This window comes from Balaenoptera borealis (assembly GCF_965194805.1).
Source record: "Balaenoptera borealis genome assembly, chromosome: 4".
Lineage (NCBI taxonomy): Eukaryota > Metazoa > Chordata > Mammalia > Artiodactyla > Balaenopteridae > Balaenoptera > Balaenoptera borealis.
In genome coordinates, this window is record NC_138861.1 from 64089609 (window position 1) to 64116894 (window position 27286).

The window sequence follows — 27286 nt, forward strand, 5'->3', positions numbered from 1 at the left end:
GGAACATTCTCCAGGATAGTTCATATCTTCGGTCACAAATCAAGCCTCGGTAAATATAAGAAAATTGAAATTGTATCAAGTATCTTTTCCGACCACAATGCTATGAGACTAGATATCAATTACAGGAAAAAATCTGTAAAAAATACAAACACATGGAGGCTAAACAATACACTACTTAATAACCAAGAGATCACTGAAGAAATCAAAGAGGAAATTAAAAAATACCTAGAAACCAATGACAATGAAAACACGACGACCCAAAACCTATGGGATGCAGCAAAAGTGGTTCTAAGAGGGAAGTTTATAGCAATACAATCCTACCTTAAGAAGCAAGAAACATCTCAAATAAACAACCTAATCTTACACCTAAAGCAATTAAAGAAAGAAGAACAAAAAAACCCCAAAGTTAGCAGAAGGAAAGAAATCATAAAGATCAGATCAGAAATAAATGAAAAGGAAATGAAGGAAATGATAGCAAAGATCAATAAAATTAAAAGCTGGTTCTTTGAGAAGATAAACAAAATTGATAAACCATCAGCCAGACTCATCAAGAAAAAGAGGGGAGGACCCAAATCATTAAGTTAGAAAAGAAAAGGTGAAATAACAGTGACACTGCAGAAATACAGAGGATCATGAGAGATTACTACAAGCAACTATATGTCAATAAAATGGACAAACTGGAAGAAATGGACAAATTCTTAGAAATGTACAACGTGCTGAGACTGAACCAGGAAGAAATAGAAAATATGAACAGAACAATCACAAGCACTGAAACTGAAACTGTGATTAAAAATATTCCAACAAAAGCCCAGGACCAGATCACTTCATAGACGAATTCTATCAAACACTTAGAGAAGAGCTAACACCTATCCTTCTCAAACTCTTCCAAAAGATAGCAGAGGGAGGAACACTCCCAAACTCATTCTACGAGGCCACCATCACCCTGATACCAAAACCAGACAAAGATGTCACAAAGAAAGAAAACTACAGGCCAATATCACTGATGAACATAGATGCAAAAATCCTCAACAAAATACAAGCAAACAGAATCCAATAGCACAGAAAAAGGATCATACACCATGATCAAGTTGGGTTTATACCCGGAATGTGAGGATTCTTCAATATACGCAAATCAATCAGTGTGATACACCATATTAACAAATTGAAGAATAAAAACCATATGATCATCTCAATAGATGCAGAGAAAGTTTCCAACAAAATTCAACACCGATTTATGATAAAAACCCTCCAGAAAGTAGGCATAGAGGGAACTTACCTCAACATAATAAAGGCAATGTATGACAAACCCACAGCCAACATTGTCCTCAATGGTGAAACACTGAAACCATTTCCACTAAGATCAGGAAATAGACAAGGTTGCCCACTCTCACCACTATTATTCAACATAGTTTTGGAAGTTTTAGCCACAGCAATCAGAGAAGACAAAGAAATAAAAGGAATCCAAATCGGAAAAGAAGAAGTAAAGCTGTCACTGTTTGCAGATGACATGATATTGTACATAGAGAATCCTAAAGATGCTACCGGGAAACCACTAGAGCTAATCAATGAATTTGGTAAAGTAGCAGGATACAAAATTAATGCACAGAAATCTCTGGCATTCCTATACACTAATGATGAAAAATCTGAAAGTGAAATTAAGAAAACACTTCCATTTACCATTGCAACAAAAAGAATAAAATATCTAGGAATACACCTACCTAAGGAGACAAAAGACCTGTATGCAGAAAATTATAAGACACTGATGAAAGAAATTAAAGATGACACAAATAGAGGGAGAGATATACCATGTTCTTGGATTGGAAGAATCAACATTGTGAAAATGACTCTACTACACAAAGCAATCTACAGATTCAATGCAATCCCCATCAAACTACCACTGGCATTTTCACAGAACAAGAACAAAAAACTTCACAATTTGTATGGTAACACAAAAGATCCTGAATAGCCAAGGCAATCTTGAGAAAGAAAAACGGAGCTGGAGGAATCAGGCTCCTGGACTTCAGACTATACTACAAAGCTACAGTAATCAAGACAGTATGGTACCGGCACAAAACAAGAAATATAGATAAATGAAGCAGAATAGAAAGCCCAGAGATAAACCCACACACATATGGTCACCTTATTTTTGATAAAGGAGGCAAGAATATACAATGGAGAAAAGACAGCCTCTTCAATAAGTGGTGCTGGGAAAACTGGACAGCTACATGTAAAAGAGTAAAATTAGAACACTCCCTAACACCATACACAAAAATAAACTCAAAATGGATTAAAGACCTAAATGTAAGGTCAGACACTATCAAACTCTTGGAGGAAAACATAGGTAGAACACTCTATGACATAAATCACAGCAATATCCTATTTGATCCACCTCCTAGAGAAATGGAAATAGAAACAAAATAAACAAATGGGACCTAAGGAAACTTAAAAGCTTTTGTACAGCAAAGGAAACCATAAACAAGATGAAAAGACAACCCTCAGAATGGGAGAAAATATTTGCAAATGAAGCAACTGACAAAGGATTAATCTGCAAAGTTTAGAAGCAGCTCATGCAGCTCAATATCAAAAAAACAAAAACCCAATCCAAAAATAGGCAGAAGACCTAAATAGACATTTCTCCAAAGAAGATATACAGATTGCCACCAAACACATGAAAGAATGCTCAACATCATTAATCATTAGAGAAATACAAATCAAAACTACAATGAGATATCATCTCACACCGATCAGAATGGCCATCATCAAAAAATCTAGAAACAATAAATGCTGGAGAGAGTGTGGAGAAAAGGGAACACTCTTGCACTGTTGGTGGGAATGTAAATTGATACAGCCAATATGGAGAACAGTATGGAGGTTCTTTAAAAAACTAAAAATAGAACTACCATGTGACCCAGCAATCCCACTACTGGGCATACACCCTGAGAAAACCATAATTCAAAAAGAGTCATGTACCACAATGTTCATTGCAACACTATTTCCAATAGCCAGGACATGGAAGCAACCTAAGTGTCCATCAAAAGATGAATGGATAAAGAAGATGTGGCACATATATACAATGGAATATTACTCAGCCATAAAAAGAAACGAAATTGAGTTATTTGTAGTGAGGTGGATGGATTTAGAGTCTGTCATAGAGAGTGAAGTAAGTCAGAAAGAGAAAAACAAATACTGTATGCTAATATATATATATGGAATCAAAAAAAAAAAAGAAAGAAAAAAAATGGTCATGAAGAACCTAGGGGCAAGACGGGAGTAAAGACACAGACCTACTAGAGAATGGATTTGTGGATACGGGGAGGGGGAAGGGTAAGCTGGGACAAAGTGAGAGAGTTCCATCGACATATATACACTACCAAACGTAAAATAGATAGCTAGTGGGAAGCAGCCGCATAGCACAGGGAGATCAGCTCGGTGCTTTGTGACCACCTAGAGGTGTGGGATAGGGAGTGTGGGAGGGAGGGAGACACAAGAGGGAAGAGATTTGGGGACATATGTATATGTATAACTGAATCACTTTGTTATAAACAGAAACTAACACACCATTGTAAAGCAATTATACTCCAATAAAGATGTTAAAAAAATAAAATAAAATGTTTTTAAAAAATCAAATAAAAAATAAAGAGTCAGTCTATGTAACAATAAATATCTGCAAGTTTTTGCACTAGAGGATCACATCAGAACTGTATATTTAGAAGATATTTCTAGCTGTAACATTGTAGAATGTATTTGAGGGGAATTTATCTGGAGATAAAGAGATCTATTAATGGCTACTGTGCTTGTTCAGGTAAGACACTTTGAATGCCTAAGATAGGATGGTATTAAGGAAACGGAAAGAGAACAAATAGGAAAGACAACTCAGAGGTAGACTGATTAGGTGAAGGGGTTGAGGGGAGGGAGAGATCTGTGATTTCAGAGAATGGGTAAATTGAAAATTTAGAAAATTGCGAATAATCCTATTAATACATATGTTTGTCTGTTTAATTTGATTAACAGTTAATGGGAAGTAAGGGTGAGGGGAATAAGAAATGAAGAGACTCAGGTGGAAAGAGAGTGATATAATAAGAATGAGGCAGAGCAACAAAAGGAAGATGAAAACCACTATGGGACGGCAAAGAAAAAAAAAAAGTGAAGATGTAGAGAAATTATAACTTTTTAAATGGTTGATGGGAATGTAAAATTATGTAGATACTATGCAAAACTTTAGCAGTTCCTCTCAATGTTAACCATAGAGTTATCATATGACCCAGAAATTCCACTCTTTGATATATATGCAAAGAAATGAAAATACATGTCCATACAAAACTGAACATTAATGTTCATAGCAGCATTATTTATAATAGCCCAAAGTAGAAAAATCCAAAATCCAAAAATTCAAATGTCCATCAGCTGATGAATGCATAAATAAATTATAGTATATCCATAAAACGGAATATTATTTGGCAATAAAAAGTAATGAAGTCTTACCTTCCACTATGGAAAACAGTATGGAGGTAATATATGTTATCACACTGATGAAATTGGAAAATATTATGTTAAGTGAAAGAAGACAGATACAAAAGACCATATATTATATGATTCTATTTACATGAAATGTCAGAATAAACAAATCCACAGAGACAGAAAGTAGATTAGTAGTTGTGTAGAGTTAAGGGGTTAGGGGAAAACAGAGAATGACTATTAATGGGTATGGGGTTTCTGTTTGGGATGATGAAATGTTTGAAAATTAATTATGATAATGGTTGCACAACTTTGTGAATATGCTGAAAAGAATTGAATTGTATACTTTAAGTGAGTGAACTGTATGGTATGTTAATTATATCTCAATAAAGCTCTTAAAGAAAAAAGAACGGAAAGAGATAAAAGGAAGGAAGAAAGGCCAGAGGGAAGACATCAAAAGGTTCTAGAAGTTCAAAAGTGTGTTTTCATTAAATGTAAAAAGCTCTTGACAGCTATTGTTCACTGAAGCTGTCAGTCACCTACCTATCATTATCCTCCCCATTTGGCACTCATGTGACTTCTACAGCAGTATCAAATAGTTCTCTCAATAGTTCTTTCTGACTCAAGAAAAGCCTTAGTTAATTTTCTTTTTGCATTTTAAATTTTATTTTTTCAAATAAAACTACCCCCCAATGGTCAGATACAGTGACAGTAGAACTTGTTCATTAGAAAAGATTTGTAGCTAATACTTTAGTGCACGTTTCAGTGTTCAAAGAAGTCCTGTGTCCTTGTGGAGGTCAAAATTTGTTGTTAAGTAGCAGTGGGAAGAGACATAATGAAAGATAAATGATGCTTGATTGAAAACATGAGTAAGAAAGTAGGAAACTGTACCCAAAAGAACTGAAGCCAAAGTGGGTGGGAAGTACTGCCCTGGCTAATCATCTTCAACAGCCCAGGTCAATGGCATATGCATTCTTTTTGGTCCTCATCAGGTTTTAATTACCTCAGTATTCTAAAATTCCTTTCAAGGAACAACTTCTCATGGAATTTCACCATACAAATTTGCATTAATGAGCAGAGCTCTGAAGAGTAGCACTCTCTGAATCTGTTTATTCCTTCTGAACTCTTATGAACTAAAACACCAGTTATTTTAATTATATTTTAATTATGACATCCATCAACTTTTCATTTATGAAACATTATGTCTTTCTTATTTGCATAATATGGGGTTATGGAAACAAGACACACAGCTTGTCAGAACATGAAACATAAAAGGAAGCACAAATCTTCATTTAATCTTTTGCACAACTTTGAATATTTCTATCCACATCACAGATTTAATGAAATATTATTAAATATTTGTTATGAATAATACCACCACCACCTCCTGATATTTGCATAACCACAGCTTTCTTCCAGAGTTATTCTGTCGTCCTTAGGCAATGAATTAAAACCCCAGCTAGATGATTGACCCATATTGTTTTGCCTTAAATTTTCCCATACCCACTATTTTTGTCCAGTAATTCTTTCCCCGTGGATGCTCCACCATGTGCTCACCACATAATGTCTACTTTTGAATCCTGTGATTACTCTTGAAGGCTCTGCTGTCTTCCCTCCCCCCAAGCTTGGAATTATTTTATCTGCTGGAACTCTCCATGGGGCTAAGCAGGGCTTTGCTAGGCTCCCAAGCTGCTTCCCTATCTCTGTGTATTTTGTGTCCAGTGTTGCCACTCAGATTCCGAGGTCCTGGATACAAGTCCTCACCTCTTTTGAGAAGCACATCCACCATCCAGCATGCACTTTCCACCAGCTCACTCCACTCCATCTATGCACAAACTCCTTGCTAGTCTTTCTCAGTTGCTTTTGATAATAAAAATAATGAAATAATCAAAACTCCTAAGTCCTCACCATGTTTTAGTTACTGTTCTAAGTGCCCTTTCATATATTAACTCATTTAATCTTTTCAGTAAATCCCACAAGGTGTGTATTATTACTCTCATTTTACTGATAAGAAAGCTGAGGCACAAATAAGTTGAATGACTGCCAAAGGTCCTGCAGTGGGGAGCCAGGATAAGAACTCAGGTAGGCTGGCTGCAGAACCCACACTCTTAACCACTATGCTGGGCAACCTCTTTCAGAGACCATGAGCCCTTCAAATCATGCGGCCATTGCTGTGCCAGAAAGAAATCACTTTATTCCTCATTTTTGAATCATTGAGTGACAACATTTTGATTAAATAAAGCATTTGAAAAAGCGCCAATAAAAATAACAGATGCTCAGAGAGCTAAGGTGAAAAAACCTGAAGATGTACCTTGGTAAAAATTGTAACATTGAAAGAAAATGGTTGACATTGAAAAGAGCAAGAAGAGTTCTTTCTATTCTGAGTTTTGGTTCAATACCTCCCCATGAGACAGTCTGGATAATGAGCCCCTCAGAATTTAAACGAAAGTAAGGGAGGGATTAAAAGGATGACATTTTTCAAAAATGTTTTGATTCTTTGTGAAAGGTTTTCTAGACTGACCTGCTGAACGGATAGCTTTTGTCACTGCTCATCTTCATTTTGGTGTGAATACCTTAAAGGTGAGGTCACTTAAAATTTTCTTTTGTTTGGATGCCAAAGCCTTCTCTAAGGCTGGATATTCCTACACTACAGTGAACCTGTTTAGTCATCTTGTTGGAATAGTCTTACCAACAGACTCTTGGTTTCGAGGGAGAAACAAGGAAGGAAAGAGGAGAGAGTTGCCCTTTAGCAGTACAAAATTTGTAAGTGTATCTTGATTCCAGATAAAAGCTTAATCTCATTTCTCTTCCTGCTGTGTTTGAAGCAATTTATCTCTAGCAGAACTCTCTACTAAAAATAGTTTTTGTGTTGCAAGTAGTTTAGGGCTTCCTACTACTTTATAACACAATATTTTATTTAGTAGACAAATATTTACCAAGTACCTATGAGGTATAAGCTCCACCAATATGGAACAACCACTGAAATTAGTCAATGTTTAAGTTAAAGTTAGGTTAGGAGTAAAAGAAATTAGGGAGAAAACATTCTTTTATTTTTTTGAAAAACATGTAGTAATGAATATTTTAGGGCATGTCTGCATGGTTAAGGAAATGAACTCAAACAATTTTTCACTTGTGACCTATACATAAAATGGTAATCCAGTCACAGTGATGTTTCTGGAGTTAGAACAGTTCAACAGGAAACCACATTCTTTTGATGATAAGAATTTTGTTGCAAAACAAGCTCCCTCTTTATGAATGGTTTTCTGTATCTGATGCAGAGGGGAGCAGAGTGAGAAGATGGGTCTGGCATTTTCTTTTTATTTATTTATTTATTTTTGGCTGTTTTGGGTCTTCGTTTCTGTGCAAGGGCTTTCTCTAGTTGCGGCAAGCAGGGGCCACTCTTCATCGCGGTGCGCGGGCCTTTCACTGTCGCGGCCTCTCTTGTTGCGGAGCACAGGCTCCAGATGCGCAGGCTCGGTAGTTGTGGCTCACGGGCCTAGTTGCTCCGCGGCATGTGGGATCTTCCCAGACCAGGGCTCGAACCCGTGTCCCCTGCATTGGCAGGCAAATTCTCAACCACTGCACCACCAGGGAAGCCCAGGTCTGGCATTTTCAAGTTTTAAAAAAGTATCATTATTTTTCAGCCATTATTTCCTCCAAAGAGAAATCATTAGTTCTTCTCTGAAATTCTCTTAGAAATGCTCTGCAAATCTGGTACAATTTGTGTGCACTGTGCTTCTCCTCTAAAAGACCATAAGTTCCTTGAGATGAAGACTGATTGAAGGTTCTTTTCTATGCTCCCCTGTGTTTCATACATAGTAATGCTCAATAAATATCTACTGAGTTAACTAATTACTCTGCATTAATTAACTTCACCTTCATTCTCATTCATGAACTCTACTTTCTCTAATATGTTCCTAAGAAATTCTTGTCCTTGTCTCATGTCTCCTTTTCTTTATTTATGCTGTTCTCTCTGCCTGTGGCACATGTCATTCTTCCCAATGCCTCCTCCTCAGCCTTCAAGGCCCAGTTCAAAGGACTTCTCTAAGGCAAAACCATGTACCCACTCAGCCCCCATAGCATACTGGGCATAATTCCATTATGACATTTATCACTTTATTATAGTAGTTACTTAATACATCTCTAGATCACATATCCTTGAAGAGGGGAGCCTATGTATTATTCGTTTTTGAGTGTCAAGCAGAAAGTGTTTGGCACACAGAAGAAACTCATTAAATTTCAACTGACTGAGTTCGTGGTCTTCTATTAATAAAGGTGATGATTATGTTCATCAGCACTTGCCTGTGCCCCAGCAGGATCCCATCTCTTTTAAGGATACTTCAGGTGTTTGCACATGTAATACTCTTGTCTTGCCACCAACCAAAGAGTAGCAGGCCAGAGTAACTTTAGATCCTTCCAGAAACACAGCAGAACTCAGAATTAGTGCTACCTGAGATACTTATCAGAGGTCGGGTTGATGTTTCTGGGGTGGGGAAACTGCCTCTACCTTCTTGCCCAGATACAAGGATACAGGAGCATCCCTAATCCTTCTAGACCATTGATGACGAAAGGTAGCCCCGGTTGATATCTTTAATTTTTTAACTGGGGCCTATTTTCCACTTTACCACTACCAGCTACCAATCCCAGGGAAGATAATTCCTTCTTCTTTTCCATGTGTAATTTTTAACAGAACAAGAACTGGTACCTTTAACTTTCAAAAGAATATTCCTGTTCAGTTCTCCCATGGATTAGATCCTGCTGGACAGGCCATGTCCGTCTCAACTCTATAATTGTTCAGAATTGTTCTTTAGACTGTGGGCCCTGACACTGGGCTGGAGACAGAGCTTTGTCACATTTCCCTCATTCCACAAAGTTTCCCAAAACATCAGTCATTTGCATTCCACTTTCATACTTTTTGTTATATTTGTATACTGCTGATACTATTATTGCCTTAATATTTTTCTTTAAATTGATTATTTACTCAAATAAATATGGCCTTATCCTGTGCAATATTATCTATAAAAGTCAGGTTTGAAATCTTATAACCTTATGAAATAGATGCTCATTATATACCACCAGTGGTTCTCACACCACTGAGTTCCTGGGTCCAAAAACCTGAGCTATAACTATTTATTTATTATATTAATGATATCTCTTGGTTCACATATTATTTCTTTCTTATATTTCTCTTCTATTTTCTTTTCTTCAAACCTGTCCTATTTTAGATGCTCTTCATATGCATTACAGATTACTTGTTTTATAAATGGGGATTATTGGTTTAAGAGGTGTGAAAAGAGCCCCAAAGCCCACATCCTAGTTCCAGCTCCTCTCATACCCAACTTTGAGGATTTAGTAATCACTCTGTCTGTTCATGCTAGAATGAGAGGAGTGTCCCAGAGGCCCTCGGTCTTTGAGGCTTATTGTGATTTGAAGCACATAAACAAAATATATGGTATTAGTTCATTTACAAAGACAAAAATATTTCAGAACATCTAGTATAATGGACCTGGAACATAGGAAATAGTTGTCAACTGTAGTATAATTCTGACTTTTAAAAATTAAAATGTAAAGTCAAATGTCAATGAGATTTTTAACAGTATTTTTTCTAATTTTTTATAGAAAAATATATTTAAATGTTACTAAGTGCAGTAAGGGCTAATCATGAATTTCAGAAAGAACATTCTATACCAAAACTATGTGAAATTGAGATTCTAGTGTTCAAGTTCTGTCTTTTTTTAACATGCAATTCTTTCTCAAAAGTCCATCAACATTGGGTAGAAGAACAAGTTCATTGAAACCATGGATGATTGCCCTTATTATTGCAGCTGTTGTGTTGGTTCTAGCAATAATCATCAGTCTCCTTGTTTATTTTTTGGCATTTGGTAAGAATCTATCTCACTGTATTATTTTGAAATTTTAAAGATCTAGTCAATTTATTTCAAAATCTTAATAGTTTAGAAAACCTTTTGTAATATCTTAAAATGTAGTTTTCATTGCAATAATTTACATAATGTATATATACTTTGTACAATTTGATATTTCTTTGCATAAATTTGTCTACATTTGGGGAATGATCATCCTTTATGTATAAAAATTACTTCTACTGTTTAAAATTTGACTTGATTCATATAACATTTCCTCTTGAACAGTGAAATAGATTCATAACATATGTTATTGTATGGTTTAATAATATTTAATGTACTGAGAGTAAAAATTATTTTAGTAGTAATTCTAACTTTGAGGTCAGCTTGTGGGAATATAATACATTCTATTATTATCATTTAATTAGCAGCTTAAATTTATGAATTATCACTAACAGGTGATAATTGTGTCAGGATACAACTGACAACCATGTGACTGTGAGAATGTGTGATCTTAAAAAAGGTGTTGGCCATAGCTGTTAAGTGTTTAATTCTCAACAGTTCATCAGTTATAGGAGTATTTTGCATGTCATCCCTTCTGATATTTATACAACTCAAATGAGCTAAAGAGAAACCATCCATTTTTGTTCTCCCTTCCAGAACAGAAGTTTCACTATTACCAAACTTCCTTCCAGATCCCCAGTATTGAATATAATCCTGATTTTTCAGTGGAACATTCAAAAAATAGGACAGACTTGAAACAAAGTATCAGTAATGAGGTAAGCCTGAGCTTTGCTGGCATCATTCCTACCCTGACAATAGTATTGTGAAGGAGTTTAAAATAAAATAAGAGGCAAGTTGAGAACACACTAAATTGCACCTATGTTAGGGTTGCCAGAAAAAATACAGAATGCCCAGTCAAATTTTAATTTCAGATCCTCCTGACTATATATTTCATGCAATATTTTAAACATGCTTATACTAAAAAATCATTCATTGTTTATCTGAAATTAAAACTTAACTGTATTTTTATTTGTTAATCCTGGCAACGCTAACCAACATTATCTCAGGAAGACTGGAAAAATCATTGGACAAAGGATAATTATACCATATACTGAACAACATAAGCCCAACAGAAAATAAATAGCTCAAATACAAAAAAGAAAAAGAAAAAAAAAGGTATTAGAGTTATCTGGAGACATAAGTTAGTCAGGCACAAACAACATTACCACATACTATATATTAAACACCTACTGTGTGTATGACCTGATACATTTCCCATTAGGCAACTTACACTGAACATTTATTCCTGAAAATATACCACAGAAACACACAGACTAGCTCTTTCACTGAAGACTTCAGTTGTATACACAGCTTCTGAGCCTAGCATTGACTAAAGATGACAGATCTTTGCCAGGTTCAAAAGTACTTCTTTAACCCTTTCCCAACAAAAATCAGAAGCTGAATGAAATGAGTTGAAGGATGCAACCAAGTGGGATTGGCATGCCTCTTCAAAAATACATCCTAAGGAATAAATGATTAGGAGAAAAAAAATCAGGGCAGGATATAAAATATTTTGTTACAGGAAGTTATATTTTGAATTAGAGAGAGTCAAGTCTTTTAAGTCAGAACATCTAGATCATATCCCAATTTTACCCTTTGTCAGCTTAGCAACTTTGGGAAAGCTATTTGACCCCTCAAAATTTCAACTACAAAATAGGGACAATTTCATCTACCTTCCTGAGTTATTCTGAGGATTAGTTTATGCTGTGAATAAAAAGTATGAAAAATAATGTCTAAGTAATGTTAGCATCTCTTTCTTGTTCTGAGAACTTTTCATACACCTCTGCTGGAGCACTTACCACTTTGTTACAGCATTATTATTTTATATGTTTATGCCCCTCTGGATTTTTGAGGGGATAAGTCTACTTATTCTTGTGCCTGTCACAGTATCTACCACATGGTAGGACCATAAAATACTTATCAAGGAGATGACCAGCAAATAAATGGCCAGTTCATTAGTACTGGTTCTGTCCTCTAGAGTATAAATGGAGACAACATGAAGAAGGGCATATATTGTCTTATTCTAAGTAAAGATTTAATGCATTTTTCTTGATGAGTATATTCATTTTTTAAAAGTGCCCCTAAAATATTCATTCTCCTCCTCTTCCCCATTTACCACAGCATCAAAACACAGCCTGAAAAATTTCACTAAAGCCTTGAAACTTATCTTTTAATCACATCCATGAGAATGATAACTGAGCTTGAATGATAGTCGTTGATAAGTCTGTACCTATCAAGTGTTCAAAGAAACTCAGTCTCTGTACTGGCTGTTGAAATATCGAGCTTAATTCAACTCTTTATATCATTCATCTTTGACCGGGTGAAAAGTTACTCAAATATCAACATTCAGTTACAGGGATGACCTTTATGACAACAGATTATGCCTAAATGAGCCTTCTGGGGATAGTTATAAACAAACTTAGAAGTAAATGCTATTTGAATCACTGCACATTTTATAGAGGTATTTTTGTGATATATAGAAATTGTGAAATTCATATTTAACAAAATTCTATACTGTTGATTATTTTTCTTTTCTCAGATAGATATTTCAAAGATCCAGTTTAAATCGTCATTACATCAAGTCACATGCTTTCAACCTTACGTAATTACAGCTACTTACTTTGATGAAAAGGCAACTTTGTATTATTTAGTTATTCTTCAATTATTTGCATTTTGATAGGATCTAAAAATCTTAGCTATACCAAGAGCAAAAATAATTTAATATTATTACATTTAATTGTTATTTCTCCTGTACACAGTACCTGTAGGGAGAGAGTGTCGTAACTTGGGTAGTGATGAAATATATTCTACTGGCTGTCCTTTTAAAGTTTTTTGCATTTCAGTTAAAGATTCTTACAATCATTGAAAACTCTTCTCAATTTTACTTACATTTTAAACAATGAACAGATATTATGGATTTTTTAAAATCAAGAAAAAAAATACAAAGTTGATGAATTTAACATGTGCTTTTGATTTATTTTTTCAGAAAAAAAAATTCTAGAATCCTCAGATACTCTCCCCTTCCTAAATATGATCAAGTTTTACAAGCAGGAAATAATTCAGGTATTAACACCGATATGATAAAGAAAGGGAAAAAAATCCATGACAATAAAGGTATAAAATATTTGTTGTATTTTCTTGAAATATAACTAATACTTAAATAATAAGTTATAAAAGTAATAATTACTATGGCTAGGTCCTCACTCATTTATTCTGGTGTTTTTGTTTTTCAGGTCAAGTAATGATGGTTTGAAAACAGATGTATTGTTCAAATTTCAGTTTGCTTCTAACAATGCAGACACAATAAAAAGACAAGCTGATAACATTTTGCATCAGAAGTTGAAATTAAATGAAAGGTTCTTGAAGCTAGATACTTCATTACCTTATCTTAGAGGCAAGAAATACAATTTTTCTTTCCTTGTTACAGTTTATCATTTTAACAATCTTCTCATCTACAGAGAAATCTTTATTTTACCCTTAAAATGAAACCACTTTTCATTTTTAAGTCTCTTATTTACTTGATAATAAACAAATCTCCACACAATCAGCACTAAAGTTTATCTTCCTTTGGTTTGTATGGAAACAATTATGAAACAAGAATTACATGATAATCTAAATATAGTAGTATTTCTTACTTTTTTAAAAAAGAGATCTTAGTAGAATTGTTTGAACTAATTAAGCATGCATGTGATAAAAATCTACACTGTGCTACTGATCTAGTAATCCATAGTGCCCGGCTGTTTCTGATGCAATACTCTCTCAAATCTGAATTCAGAATGCAAGAGTGGTGTGCACACAGAAATCACAATATGTGAGGCACAAGCGTTGATTTGGCTCCGGTGAAAAGAAGTCTGATATTTTTTCTTTTACTCCCGTAACACTTCCTAGGCACATAGGATAGGATTGGCCAAGGACATGAAGGGGATAGAAGGAAGAGAAAGATGACAGGCCCCAGTAGTATACTTGTATCAGGCATAAAGACACCATCTCATTTACAACACAGATATTTATCTGGGTGATAAATGTTTGGGGTCTGAGATTAAACAAAGCTCGTTATAATTCGAAGACAACTGTTAGCCGTCTATAAATTAACTTTAAAGTTGTCATATTTTACCAGACTGTGTAAGTTGTGAAATGAGATTCTAAAGCTGACAGATAAAGCAGACAAGTTACCAATAAGTCTTCCCTTGGTACTTTTTCTGCCAAATTGTTCTAGAGTACTAGAGCAGGTATATTATAATCTGTTCAAAGAGGAGAAAATTGCATCACAGTTTTGGCCGAAGTCAGAAGGAAGAAAAATAGACTGAAGATAAGAACTTGAAGTCTCTGTGAGTAATGCTCATCATTTGGTTCTGCTAGTCATGCAGATAGAATAGAGTAGACTCTGAATCCAATGCACTGGGCTTAGATAGCAGAGACAAGATTGCCTGAAGGAAACATTTTGTTGAAGAGATGTAGGTATGTAAAAAATATTTATTTTCAAAAAATTTAATTTTGATTTTGAGCTCTCATTAAGCTAAATGTTAGAAACTTAAACTCCATCATTTCTGGATCTATCCCCCACCCTCATCCCCACTCTGCGATGTTAGGGGACTTAGGTCATATACAGTGTTGCTGGACCAGGGTGGGGGACTGGTCCATGCAGGCATCTGCTGGTGATCACAAGCTCTTCAGTTGCCTGTCTAAGCAAATTACTGTTAAGACATTCCTCATTCCCATGGAAAGGTCTCCTCAGATTCATAGTTTATCCTGAGAAACTTCTGTGATTCCCAAGAGAGCTTGGAAATTAATTTGTATATTTTTAAAATTTTACTTCTCTCTGCAAAAGACTGGTAATTCCTTGAATACAGGAAATGTGTCTTCTGTAGATATAATCACATCCCCAAGATTAGCACAGAACTCAGCAAAGGGCAGGAACAGGGTATTTAAAGACAGTTAAAGACAGTAACTGTCTTTAACTCTGTAAACTAACTCAGTGTCTTGAAAGTGAGCATGAAACAAAAGTAGTCTTTTAAAATTAATAAATACCACAGAACACTGAGGAACCTGAAATCATTCCTTTTCCACGTAGAGTTTTAGAACTATGCTTTAAAAAGTGAGAGGTTGTATATATAAAATTTAAAAACCAAAAGTTGTGTTCCATAGGGTAAGATAAATCCTTTAAATACATACAGTATAAAGAGAATATGCATGGAATGCACTCTAGGAAAGACTGTAGGTGGTAGTGGAAAGAAACCAAGACTTAGAAACTAGAAGACCTGTGTCCCAGCAGTAACCAAAGTTGTAGCCTTGGATAAGTTGCTGGATCTCTGTGTCTCAGTTCCTGTTTTGCAAAATGAAAATAGTAAGTAGAGTGTATTCTTTAGGAAAATGTAAAAATGCTTTGAAAAGTACAAGTACAAACAAATTAATGTAATGTAGTATTTTATGGACTTTCTCAGATATATTTAACAATGCTGATCCTGGGAAGTTAGAGAATTGATTAACGTGTCTCCTAAAAAAGAGAGCTTGGAAACTAAACACACATATGGCCCCAAAACACAAATATTGGAAGTTAGCTGAGAACATCTTGGGTCCAGCAGAAATCTATTAAGCTTAATCTTTCAAAAGTATTTTTTACAGTATTATAATAAAGCTCAAGGAGAAGCTTTGAGTTTAACTTTCAGAGGTTATAAAATGAAAGTCTGATTAATAGTTGTCTATGTAATGTATATCTTCTTTAAAAAAATTGCAGAATTTTAAATGTTCATGTATAATTAGGTAATGTTTTTCTAAAATTTATAGCCTTGTGACAATTTCTTCTCATGTTGTAGAAGTCGGAATTCTTTCCAGAAGTTCCAAGTGACAAGGTTTTAAAAGAAGGAAAGAAGACTAGGGTTTGAAAGGAAGGAAGGATGGAAGGAAGGAAGGAAGGAAAGAAAGAAAGAAAAAGAAAGAAAGAAAGAAAGAAAGAAAGAAAGAAAGAAAGAAAGAAAGAAAGAAAAAAAGAAAGAAAGAAAAAGAAAGAAAGAAAGAGGAAAGAAGGAAAGAAAGAGAGAGAGAAAGAAAGGAGGGAGGAAGACAGGAAGAAAGAAAGAATGGGAGATAGAGGGATGGAGGAAGGAGAAAAGGAAGGGAAGGAAGGAAAGGAAAGGAAAAGGAAAATAATTAGTTGAAAGAACAAATTAAGATTTTCAATGTTACATGAAAGTGTATTTTCAATTATTAATTTTACCCTGTTACAACCTTGTATGAAATTATTAAGTAACTTTTATTGATCCCAAAATATGTCTCTATTTCTGTTTCTCTTCATCATTTAAATATATACAATATAAAGAAAAGGTGCATGGAATTTACTTGTAGGGGAGGAAAAATAATTTTCCCTCTATCCTTCTGAGTTCTGGGCTAAAACCTCTGCAATAAAAAAACAGATTAACAAGAGAAAAAGAAACAGAAATTTATAAACATGTATACATGGGAGATAACCAGGGAAAAATGAGTAAATCAAAGAGGTGGCTTAGAATTCAGCATCAGCATCTTCATCAAAGAACAATAAATTTGTGGAGAAATGGCAGGACAAAAGAAAGTTTTTGTCTTCCAAGGGCGGAGATAAAGGCTAGTTAGTAAAGTGTCAGTAATTTATATCTAGGCCTCTCCTTTTTGTAGAATTTTATTTAAATTAAGAATTTATTGACAATTCAGTTCCTCCCAACCAGAAACATTCATGTCATATAGGCAGAGAATTTTAAATTATAACTGTTCCATTGCTGAGCAATCATTTTGTTTTTGTTTTCCAGATATGAATAAAGTACAAGCAGAGCACATTCTGAACAGCTGTAAGTTAAAGAATATTATTGAGATGTATATAAATCAAATAATAGAACCCAAAACACTTTTGGAATACCTCTATTCCCATGTTTACTTTTTTCCCAAAAGTATATAACATCTCCGAATGGATACATAATTTAACTCTCCCTAAGGGAAAAAAAATACTACTAATAATTGGGAATGTCTATATGGACAAACTTGCTCTTCCTCAAAGAAAGTTTCACTGATGACTTTTTTTTACAATTCCCTTTCACTTTATCTTATTTATTTTTATTTGGCTCACTTTGTTAAAGCAGGAAATTTTGCTTAGAATTTAATGACACCCACTAACTTTAATATGTGAACTTTGACATTTGTGCTCTAGTAGTATAATAATTATAATACTAGACAAGTATTTTAAAAGAGTGCTGCTATAAGTAGTGTACATTTCACACTCAAAATTGTCAAATATCACTGGGGTAAACTGCTGCCTATAAGAGTGTGACTCAGAAAATTATATAAAAAAATTTTTTTAAGTGAAATTGCTGTAAGGGTGTGTTAAATATTTTTTTAAAGTTAATCCTTTTTTCAATGTAAATAATCATTATTCTGTCATATAACTTTGTTAATTTTGCAAAGTAAGGCAAACATAGATGTTTCCATCTTTAACTCTGGCACATTTATAACTCTATAATAACCATCTTATTCCCTCTGACAGTTTGCGGTTTAGGGAGGGAGTTCCCTTCCATGGAAAGAATTGCCGATGGTAGTGTTGCAAAGAAAGTTGACTGGCCTTGGCAAGCCAGCCTGTAGGTGGATGGCACCCATTTCTGTGGAGCACCTTTGATCAGTGAGGAGTGGCTCCTGACTGCTGCTCATTGCTTTGAAATGTAAGTCTTCAGTCTGTACCAACCAGATAACAAATTTTATCTCTTTTTCTTACCTTCACTTCCTATAATTCTTATCCCTTTTTCATTGATCATCTTAGGCCCTAAAATGGTGTTCATAATTGTCCAGGAGACTTAGAAGAAATATCAGGTGGTGAAGAATAGTAGAAAAAATTAGAGTATTTTCAGCTCCAGTTGAATACATATTCTCCATCAACCTCAACTTTAAGAACAAGTCAACACCGCCAAAAGTTAAACACACTCACCAGTTTTCCTGAGATATATTGTGAATTTTTTTAAAGACTCAGATAATAGTATCCTAACCCACAAACTTACATCTGATTATACCACATAAGTATCTTTGGTGCTATGCTTTTATTATTTGTATGCTTTTTGGTGATTTAACATATGGGACACTTGGAGATAATAAAGAGATACAGTGACCCTATTGAAATTCATATAAAATGGGAAAATATTCTGGATAAATTCTAACCAAAAAGAAAGGATGTGAAAATATATAAAGTGTGGCTTCCACTCTCATTCCCTCTCTGTCTCTCTTTCTCTCTCTCCCTTCCTCTCTCCCTCCCTCCTTCTCTCCTTTCTTCCCTCCCTCCTTTCTCTCTCTGTAGACATACATGCATTTATATAACTGTGCACAGATATGAGTATATGTGTATGTGTACATGTAGGTACATATGTCTAATTTTTATTTACTTATATACTCAACTAATCTGAATTACTTTTGCAACCAAAAATGGCAATAATATAGTTTTCTTTTAAAAAAATACAAACATCCCCTCAAGGAGAGTAATTTAAGCTATTTTAGAATGGGGGCTGCTTCCCACTAGCTATCCATTTTACATTTAGTAGTGTATATATGTCCATGCCACTCTCTCATTTTGTCCCAGTTTTTTTATCAGCAAAATGAAAGCAAAGCAGTCCTGGGGGAGAAGCCTCAGATAAGAAGGTGGGGGGATCCCAAACAACTACCACCTTAAACAATTTGCCCTTCTCCTGCTCTAATGTCCCATGCAAATCCAGATTCCTGGGCAACTTTAGATCAGAAATGATCTAAACCAACCATAATCTTTTTAATTTGTGATCAGTTACAAAAACCCCAAACTCTGGATGGCTAGTTTCGGAACAACTCTAAGCCCTCCACTAATGAGAAGAGAGGTGCAGTCGATTATCATTCATGAAAACTATGTTGCCCATAAGCATGACGATGACATCGCTGTGGTGAAGCTCTCCACCCCCGTCATATTTTCGGATGAGGTGCACGGAGTCTATCTCCCAAATGCTACTTTTGAAGCCTTGCCTGAGAGTAAAGTGTTTGTCACTGGATGGGGAGCATTAAAAGCAAATGGTGAGTATCTCACTAAAAATATCTAGGCAAAAAAATGAAAACCCATCCCCCACTGGAATGGAGATATATTTATAAAATAAGATATAAAACCAAAATATAGAAAATAAGAGATGAAATCAAGATGCCCCATGACAAATATGGCAAAAACGACAAATAAACCCAAATATAGTGAATTATGAAAACTAGTATTACTATTACATATTATCTATGTTCCACCATCTTCTTTATGGAGTATTTTGGAAACTATGTAATTATAACTTTCTTTTCAAAAATAATTGGAGCATATTTTTTCATATGATCTTTTTCTTTCTGTTACTGCCTTTCATGTTTGAGATTCTGTTATTGTTGCATGATTCTTAAAATATGTGATTTGTGAGCAGTAATAATAATAAGCTTCTGTAATGTGTCATACAGCTAAACAGAAATAGCCTTAAGCAAGCAATTTGAATGGTGTTCCTGATGCTAAATATTAATGGGGCCCTTCTTATCCATGTATCTATGGAACAGTTTTTGAGCCTAAGACTTTATAACTTTGACAAATATGACATTTACTATACTTAATAATATACAATAAACTGCAAAGATAGGCCTTTAGATCCTGATATGAGTTTCCAGTTCCTATGTCTCTTGGTTGGATTTATTACATATGGTTTAATCTACCCTTGAATTTCTGACTCTTATCGTAGACTCTTATTATGGCATTATAGTCTTGTTTATGTACTTGCTCAAAGTATAGCTTTTATCCGAGTCTTTATCAGATGGTGGTTAGTATTTTTTAGCAGTAAGTTTTTTTTTTTAATTAAGGTGTATATATATATTTTTAGACATAATGCTATTGCACGCTTAATAGATTACAGTATAGTATAAACATAACATTCTATATGTACTGGGAAACCAAAAAATTTGTGTGACTTGCTTTATTGCAATATTAGTTTTATTGCAGGAACTGAACCTGCAATATCTCCAAGATATGCCTGTATAGCTGTGTCCTTTGTGAAGTGATGAGGCAGATTTCCAGATAAGGTGAGGTGAACTGTCATAGATTATCCCAGTGGTGAGAAATGCCCTGGGTTTAAATCTAATGTTATCTCCCATTTAGCTATGTGATCATGGCTAAGACTCAAAACCAGATGAGCTTTGGTTTCCCCATCTGAAAAAGAGAATACTCATATCTATCTTTGGTGGTTGTTGCTAGGATTAAATAAGATAGTGGGAGTAAATGTGCCAAGCATGGTACCTAGCACATAGAAGACACCCTAGAAATGAAACTTGAATCTGAACACTGTCATCGAGTCCAGAGTTCTATAACCTCAAGAAACATGTTTTATCACTGGTCCATCCTTTGCAAGAAACAACAATTAACTGTCATAAGCAATAATATGGAAGTTCTTCATCTATTTATTTTTTCTCTTTAGGCCCCTTTCTCAATACTCTGCGAGAAGTTGAAGTAGAGATCATAAGTAATGATATATGTAATCGAGTTAGTGTATATTGTGGTGCTGTATCATCGGGAATGATATGTGCTGGATTCTTGAGAAGAAAACTAGATGTCTGTGAGGTAAGAATAGACTTAGTTCTACTAAATGAATCTGTTAATAGAGGTGGCCTTCCTCTACATAGGCCAATATCACTTCGTGTGACTCTATGAAATTAAATTGTGGGGGAGAGAGGAGAGTATAAAATATAGGGCTATATTTAAAATAGATAACCAACAAGAACCTACTGTATAGCACAGGGAACTCTGCTCAGTATTCTATAATAACCCAAATGGGAAAAAATTTTGAAAAAGAATACATGTATATCTATAACTGAATCAGTTTCCAGTACACCTGAAACTAACACAACATTGTTAATCAACTATACTCCAATATAAAATAAAAATTTTTTTAAAACTTGAAGAAAATTTTTTAAAATAGGCATCATTAGAAAATCAAAAAAAAAAAAAAAACAGGGAATGGAAGAACCATATGAAATAGTTCTTGTTTATCACCCTATTGGCCAGTGCCATATGTAAAAAATCATCACCAGCTGCAAACTTGGGCTCTGATTAAAGAAAAGGACTGAAAGTAAATAATAGAAACCAAATCAGAAAGACACACAATCATTGCTTCAAGCCATAGTCATACCCTATAGTTACGTATCTAATCCCTCTAATTGTAAGGCAGTGTGGGATGGGATTTGCAGATATCTCCATGGCCAACAGAGCCTCATCCCACCAGCACTTGAACCTTCGACCTTAAACAGTGTACATCAGATAGAATTACACTATTTAGGAAAGAAAATATCTACACTTATTCATTTTAAAGTGTTACCTTGCAAATCATGTATAAAAACTAATTAAATAAATGGCATTTTCCCTCAACCATACAAAACATTAATTTTAATTATTAAGCATTTAAAAATAATATGGCTATTTAAAGGACTGAAACTAAATAACTAAAATAATAAAGATTCTACCTATAGCATTTGAAACTGAATCCAACAGTTTAGCAGTTCTATGTTTAGAATAGACTCAAATCCACAAAAATGAATCTGTTGAATAGAGAGTTGTATTTGAGTTTATTCTGTAAGAGAGCAGATGTTCTCATTCTGTTGGTCCATGCTCTGTTGCTTCTCTCACCTCTAGTATACTAAGAACCTAAATTAGGATTTAGGACTATGAGAAAAAAGCTGACAGGGATTGCTTTTGGTAGACCAGGGTTTTTATTCTCTGAGTATTCAGAGATTGAGTATTCAGTCCACTGAGCACTGGAGTGTACTAAGAAGCATGTGAAGGGAAGAGAGTTAAAGGCACAAGACTCTAGGACCCCATGCCTACTTCAAACAGCATCATTTCTCTTATTTTTTAAAAAAAGTCCGTAAGGGTCTTCCATATAATACTTCTTTTAAGTGAATAGTTTCATTGTTAAAAGATAAAATTAAAAATCACTTGTCTAAGGGCTAAATATATCAGGAAAGTCCCCATGATTCATTCACTCAAACCAATTCACTTGGTAGCAAAATCCTTTGTGTAATAAATGGAACACACTTATTTGGAATGTACTCTGCATATCTTCCTCCTCCCAAGCCTACTGCTGCACAGTAATACAATGCCCCAGACACCTTCCCATCAACTGGTGTGAGTGGAACAAGGTGAGATTCAAATTCAAAGCAAGAATTATTCCTACCTAACAGAGTTAGGAGAGGCTTCGTGGAGGAAGTGACATTTAGTTGAGCCTTGAGGTCACATTTATGTAAGAACTGGATGCTTGGACTTAGGTTCAATTTGTTTCTCTCTGTTGAGACGGAGCAAAACTAAAAAACTATATAAGGATAAAACTGAAACCTTAGCTTTATTCACACTACTTTCCAGATAAAGACATTAATAAACAGAGATAATAAGATAACGGGTAATAAGTAATAAGCTCAATTATCATACTAACGTTAATGGTAAGTAAAAATAAAATTAGTTTTCCATACTTCAATTCAAAATATTAATTTATTAGACATCCAGATTTTCTGATTAACTCATATTTATGACACCCCTTTATTTACTACACTGATATTTTTTTCTTCTTCCTCCTTTCCAAGGTGATTCTGGGGGACCTCTTGTTATAGCACGTGATAGAAACATCTGGTATCTTATTGGAATAGTAAGCTGTGGAATGGACTGTGGAAAAGAAAATAAGCCTGGAGTTTATACCAAAGTGACTCGTTATCAGGACTGGCTTAAATCTAAAACTAACATCTAATGTAACAACCACTTCTACATCCAAAATGTAAATGCCATGTGTGCTCTCTAGCAAATTGTGCTTAGTATGTGCTGCCATGTATATTGTCATCAAGTTCAAGATGCAAGTAAGCATGATCTGACTAGTCTCCCCTTAAACATGAAGAAAGCAGGCTTTCTTTCACATCACCCAAAGTGTTTCACTGACCATGAGCATATAACATACTGCCGACTCCACAAAGATCTGCCATTGCTGCTAAGTGTCTCTGATTACCTCCTGGTTCACCTTTCTGTTCCTACTACACACTTCCCATTTTAGAAAAATCCAGCAGTTTAATCAGTTGAGTATCAGCTGGCTAAGTATTCTTTATTTTTTTTCCTGACAGAGCATACTGTCCTTCCCTGACTTCACAGTTTTTAGCTTCCTCCTCAAATAATCCTCATTAAGAATCTGTAGGGACTTCCCTGGTGGTGCAGTGGTTAAGAATCCACCTCAAAGTGCAGGGGACATGGGTTCAATCCCTAGTCAGGGAACTAGATCCCACATGCATGCTGCAACTAAGAGTTAGCATGCTGCAACTAAGGAGGCTTCGAGCTGCAAATAAGGAGCACACGTGCTGCACGCAGCTAAGACCGGGCACAACCAAAATAAATAAATTAAATAAATAAAATTTAAAAAATAAAAATAAAAAATCCAACAGAGTCCATAAAATAAAATTAAAAAAAAAAAAAAAAAGAATCTGTAAGTGCAATGCACCAGACAAATCAAGGTAATTAGTTTTGGCCAATGCTAACACAAATGATGGAGGGGCACTAGAAATGAAACCAGGACTTAACAGGTGGCACTACTGTGAGTCCTTTCCCCTTTGCCCTCAGATGTGCATTTAACCTCTCTCTGAAACTTGAAAAAAATTAACATTTAAATTTACACCCAATAGTGCAGATTTTAAACTCTTTAAACAACTGCACTAATGTTTACTTGAGAGCAATGAATAAATTGGATCAGACGGTAGGAAAACAGGAAATATTGTCTAGGACAGGATTTTGTTCTAAATTATGTAAAAATGCCTTTTACTATTCAGAAATTAAAAGCAGTTCCTTGGCCTTTTCGCCAGGTAGGAAATGAGAAGAGGCAAAGAATCAGTGAGAGAAGCTACTTTCCATCCCTGAAAAATGAGAGAAGTTCCAATTCTGGTGCAAATTTACTTTTCACTTCCGTTTAATTATTTCCTAATGCAGTTTATTTGCTAAACCATTTTCTTTCTTTCTTTCTTTTTTGGCAGCACACAGATAATCATAAGTTTTATTATCAATTTAAAAACCTAAACATTTCATGAGGACTAGGAGGCTTACCCATAAGATCCGCCCTCCTGCATTTCCAACTCCCACACATCCATGCCTCACCGCATACAGGCCCCAATGATGTGCAATCCGCAGCACAGTGAGTGTCCTTTATTTGCACTATTGGTAGAAAATTGGCATTTAGATTTCAAAATTTTTATTACAAAATTACCAGCAGTTTTAAGCATTTCAACAATGCTTATGAACTCTACTTTGCTGACACAAAAAAGGCTATTCAAAAAGCAGGACCTGTCTGAAGTGGACTATTGTATGTCCTGAGATTCTTAGAGGCCACCCTGCTCAGGACCCATTTGTGACTGTGTCTTCTTCCATCTCCTCTTCACCATCATCAGTGGGGCCTGATCTGTGTTCTCTGCCAGGTATCTAACTGGACTGAAACAAGCCCTTCAGCTGTTCCACTTCAGCCAAAGTTGACACGTTTGCTATAGCATTCTTGATTGCTTCCACATCCCCTAGAGATGGCCCACCTTTCTTTTTGTCAGTTGGCAAACAAGCACCTGGATTGAAAGTTTTGCTTCTCCTGGCAATATCCTTTGCAAGTTGTGCACCCCGTTTGCCCTTGAACATTTTCTCTGCTTTCTGCCACTCTTTTAGTTTCACCTTCTGGAAATTCAGTACTCTGACTTGTGGAACTTTATAAATCACATACAGTCTGTAATGCTTCTTATTTGTTACAGGATTTCTTAGAATACTTAGATAAGTCAATGATTTGAGAGATGCCAAAGGGTCCAGATCACCCAATTCCACAAGACTGTTGTTGGTGAGAATGAGTTCTGTCAGACAGGGCAGAGCCTGGTCAAGTCCCTCACCTATATGGCATATTCTGTTGTTCACTAATAATGTTTCCAGTCTTCTCAACGAAGGAAAACCATCCCAGTTTCCAGATTTCATTGTCAGAAAAATCAAAGGCATCAAACTGGTCTAAGGTAGCGCCTAGACTTTCAATGACAGGAATGTTATACCTCTGCAGGTCCAGCTCATGGTCCCGCATGGTGTTGGTGTACTGCGCCGACTGCTCAATCAGCTCCACCGTCAGCTTCACCATCCTGCTGCCTCCCGCCCGCCACGTCGCCCGCTCCTCTTGCAACCATTTTATTTTCAATCAATTTCAGAACACTTAAGGGACCCACAGAATGAGAAGCCAATATAAATTATATATTCATCAATAACTTAGAAGCCAGTAGAATATTAGACACTCATAGAAAGTTTGATATGAGTTTAGGAAAGACCTTATTGTATAATATTTAAATTTACTGTTAAAAATAGTAGTCATTCTTTGAAGAATTGTATCTATAAAGAATTTTCAAATAAGAAAGCATCTTTGGAATGGTTTAATAATTATATAGTCATTCTCATATATATATTTAAATGCATATTTCTGGGACTGTACATGACCATGGATTAGTGTTCAGCAAAACTTAACCTTTACCTGTGCATCTAAACCTTTATTTGCTTCCCCCCTCCTTTTACAATTAATTGAGTTAATGAAATAATTGCCATGTTAAGACTTTTTGAGTTTCATATCAAGTAGGAGTCTCTCTTGCCCCACATAATATTATATTGTATAAATTAAAATATATTTCTAATGGTAAATTCAAACTCATTCTCTTTGAATCCTTACTACAAAGCAGGGTTTCTCAACCTTGGCACTACTGACACTGTGTGAGAAAATTCTTTCTTGAGGAGGCAGGGGCAGTGGTGGAGGAGCGGCAGCATCCTCTGCATTGTAGAATGTTTAGCAGCATTCCTTCCCTCTATATACTAGGTGCCAGTGGTAACCCTACCAAGCTGTAACAAACAAAAACATATCCAGGAGCGGAGGGCAGACAGCAGAAGCAAGAAGAACTACAATCCTGCAGCCTGTGGAATAAAAACCATATTCACAGAAAGACAGACAAAATGAAAAGATAGAGGGCTATGTACCAGATGAAGGAACAAGATAAAACCCCAGAAAAACAACTAGATGAAGTGGAGATAGGCAAACTTCCAGAAAAAGAATTTAGAATAATGATAGTGAAGATGATCCAGGACCTCGGAAAAACAATGGAGGCAAAGATCGAGAAGATGCAAGAAATGTTTAACAAAGACCTAGAAGAATTAAAGAACAAACAAACAGAGATGACCAATACAATAACTGAAATGAAAACTACACTAGAAGGAATCAATAGCAGAAGAACGGATAAGTGACCTGGAAGACAGAATGGTGGAAATCGCTGCTGAGGAACAAAATAAAGAAAAAAGAATGAAAAGAAATGAAGACAGCCTAAGAGACCTCTGGGACAACAATAAATGCAACAACGTTCACATTATAGGGGTCCCAAAAGGTGAAAAGAGAGAAAAAGGACACAAGAAAATATTTGAAGAGATTATAGTCGAAAACTTCCCTAACTTGGGAAAGAAAATAGCCACCCAAGTCCAGGAAGGGCACAGAGTCCCAGGCAGGAAAAAGTCAAGGAGAAACATGCTGAGACACACAGTAATCAAATTGACAAAAATTAAAGACAAAGAAAAATTATTAAAAGGAACAAGGAAAAAAATGACAAATAATATACAAGGGAACTCCCATAAGGTTAACAGGTGATTTCTCAGCAGAAACTCTACAAGCCAGAAGGGAGTAGCACGGTATATTTAAAGTGATGAAAGGGAAGAACCTACAACCAAGATTACTCTACCCAGCAAGGATGTCATTCAGATTCGATGGAGAAATCAAAAGCTTTACAGACAAACAAAAGCTAAGAGAATTCAGCACCACCAAACCAGCTCTACAACAAATGCTAAAGGAACATCTCGTAAGTGG

The 27286-nt window shown here is 35.3% G+C and overlaps 2 protein-coding genes and 1 pseudogene across 3 annotated transcripts in view; 2 read left to right on the top strand and 1 right to left on the bottom strand.

Annotated features, from left to right (window-relative positions):
* TMPRSS11D (transmembrane serine protease 11D) overlaps window positions 1–27286 on the top strand; it is a 256137-nt gene that overhangs the window by 62423 nt on the left and 166428 nt on the right. The gene's annotated exons all lie outside the window — the stretch shown is intronic.
* LOC309628483 (transmembrane protease serine 11G-like) lies at window positions 1485–25307 on the top strand. Its single transcript, XM_082391591.1, is given in 10 exon segments — window positions 1485–10337; window positions 10977–11137; window positions 12923–12981; window positions 13613–13773; window positions 17156–17194; window positions 17884–17975; window positions 17979–18055; window positions 19159–19418; window positions 20834–20976; window positions 22988–25307. Coding segments are annotated over 10 exon segments (1296 nt in total). The 5' UTR covers window positions 1485–10195; the 3' UTR covers window positions 23150–25307.
* LOC309627909 (U2 small nuclear ribonucleoprotein A' pseudogene) lies at window positions 24609–25592 on the bottom strand (annotated as a pseudogene). The gene has a single exon. The product of its transcript is annotated as a U2 small nuclear ribonucleoprotein A' pseudogene (transcript).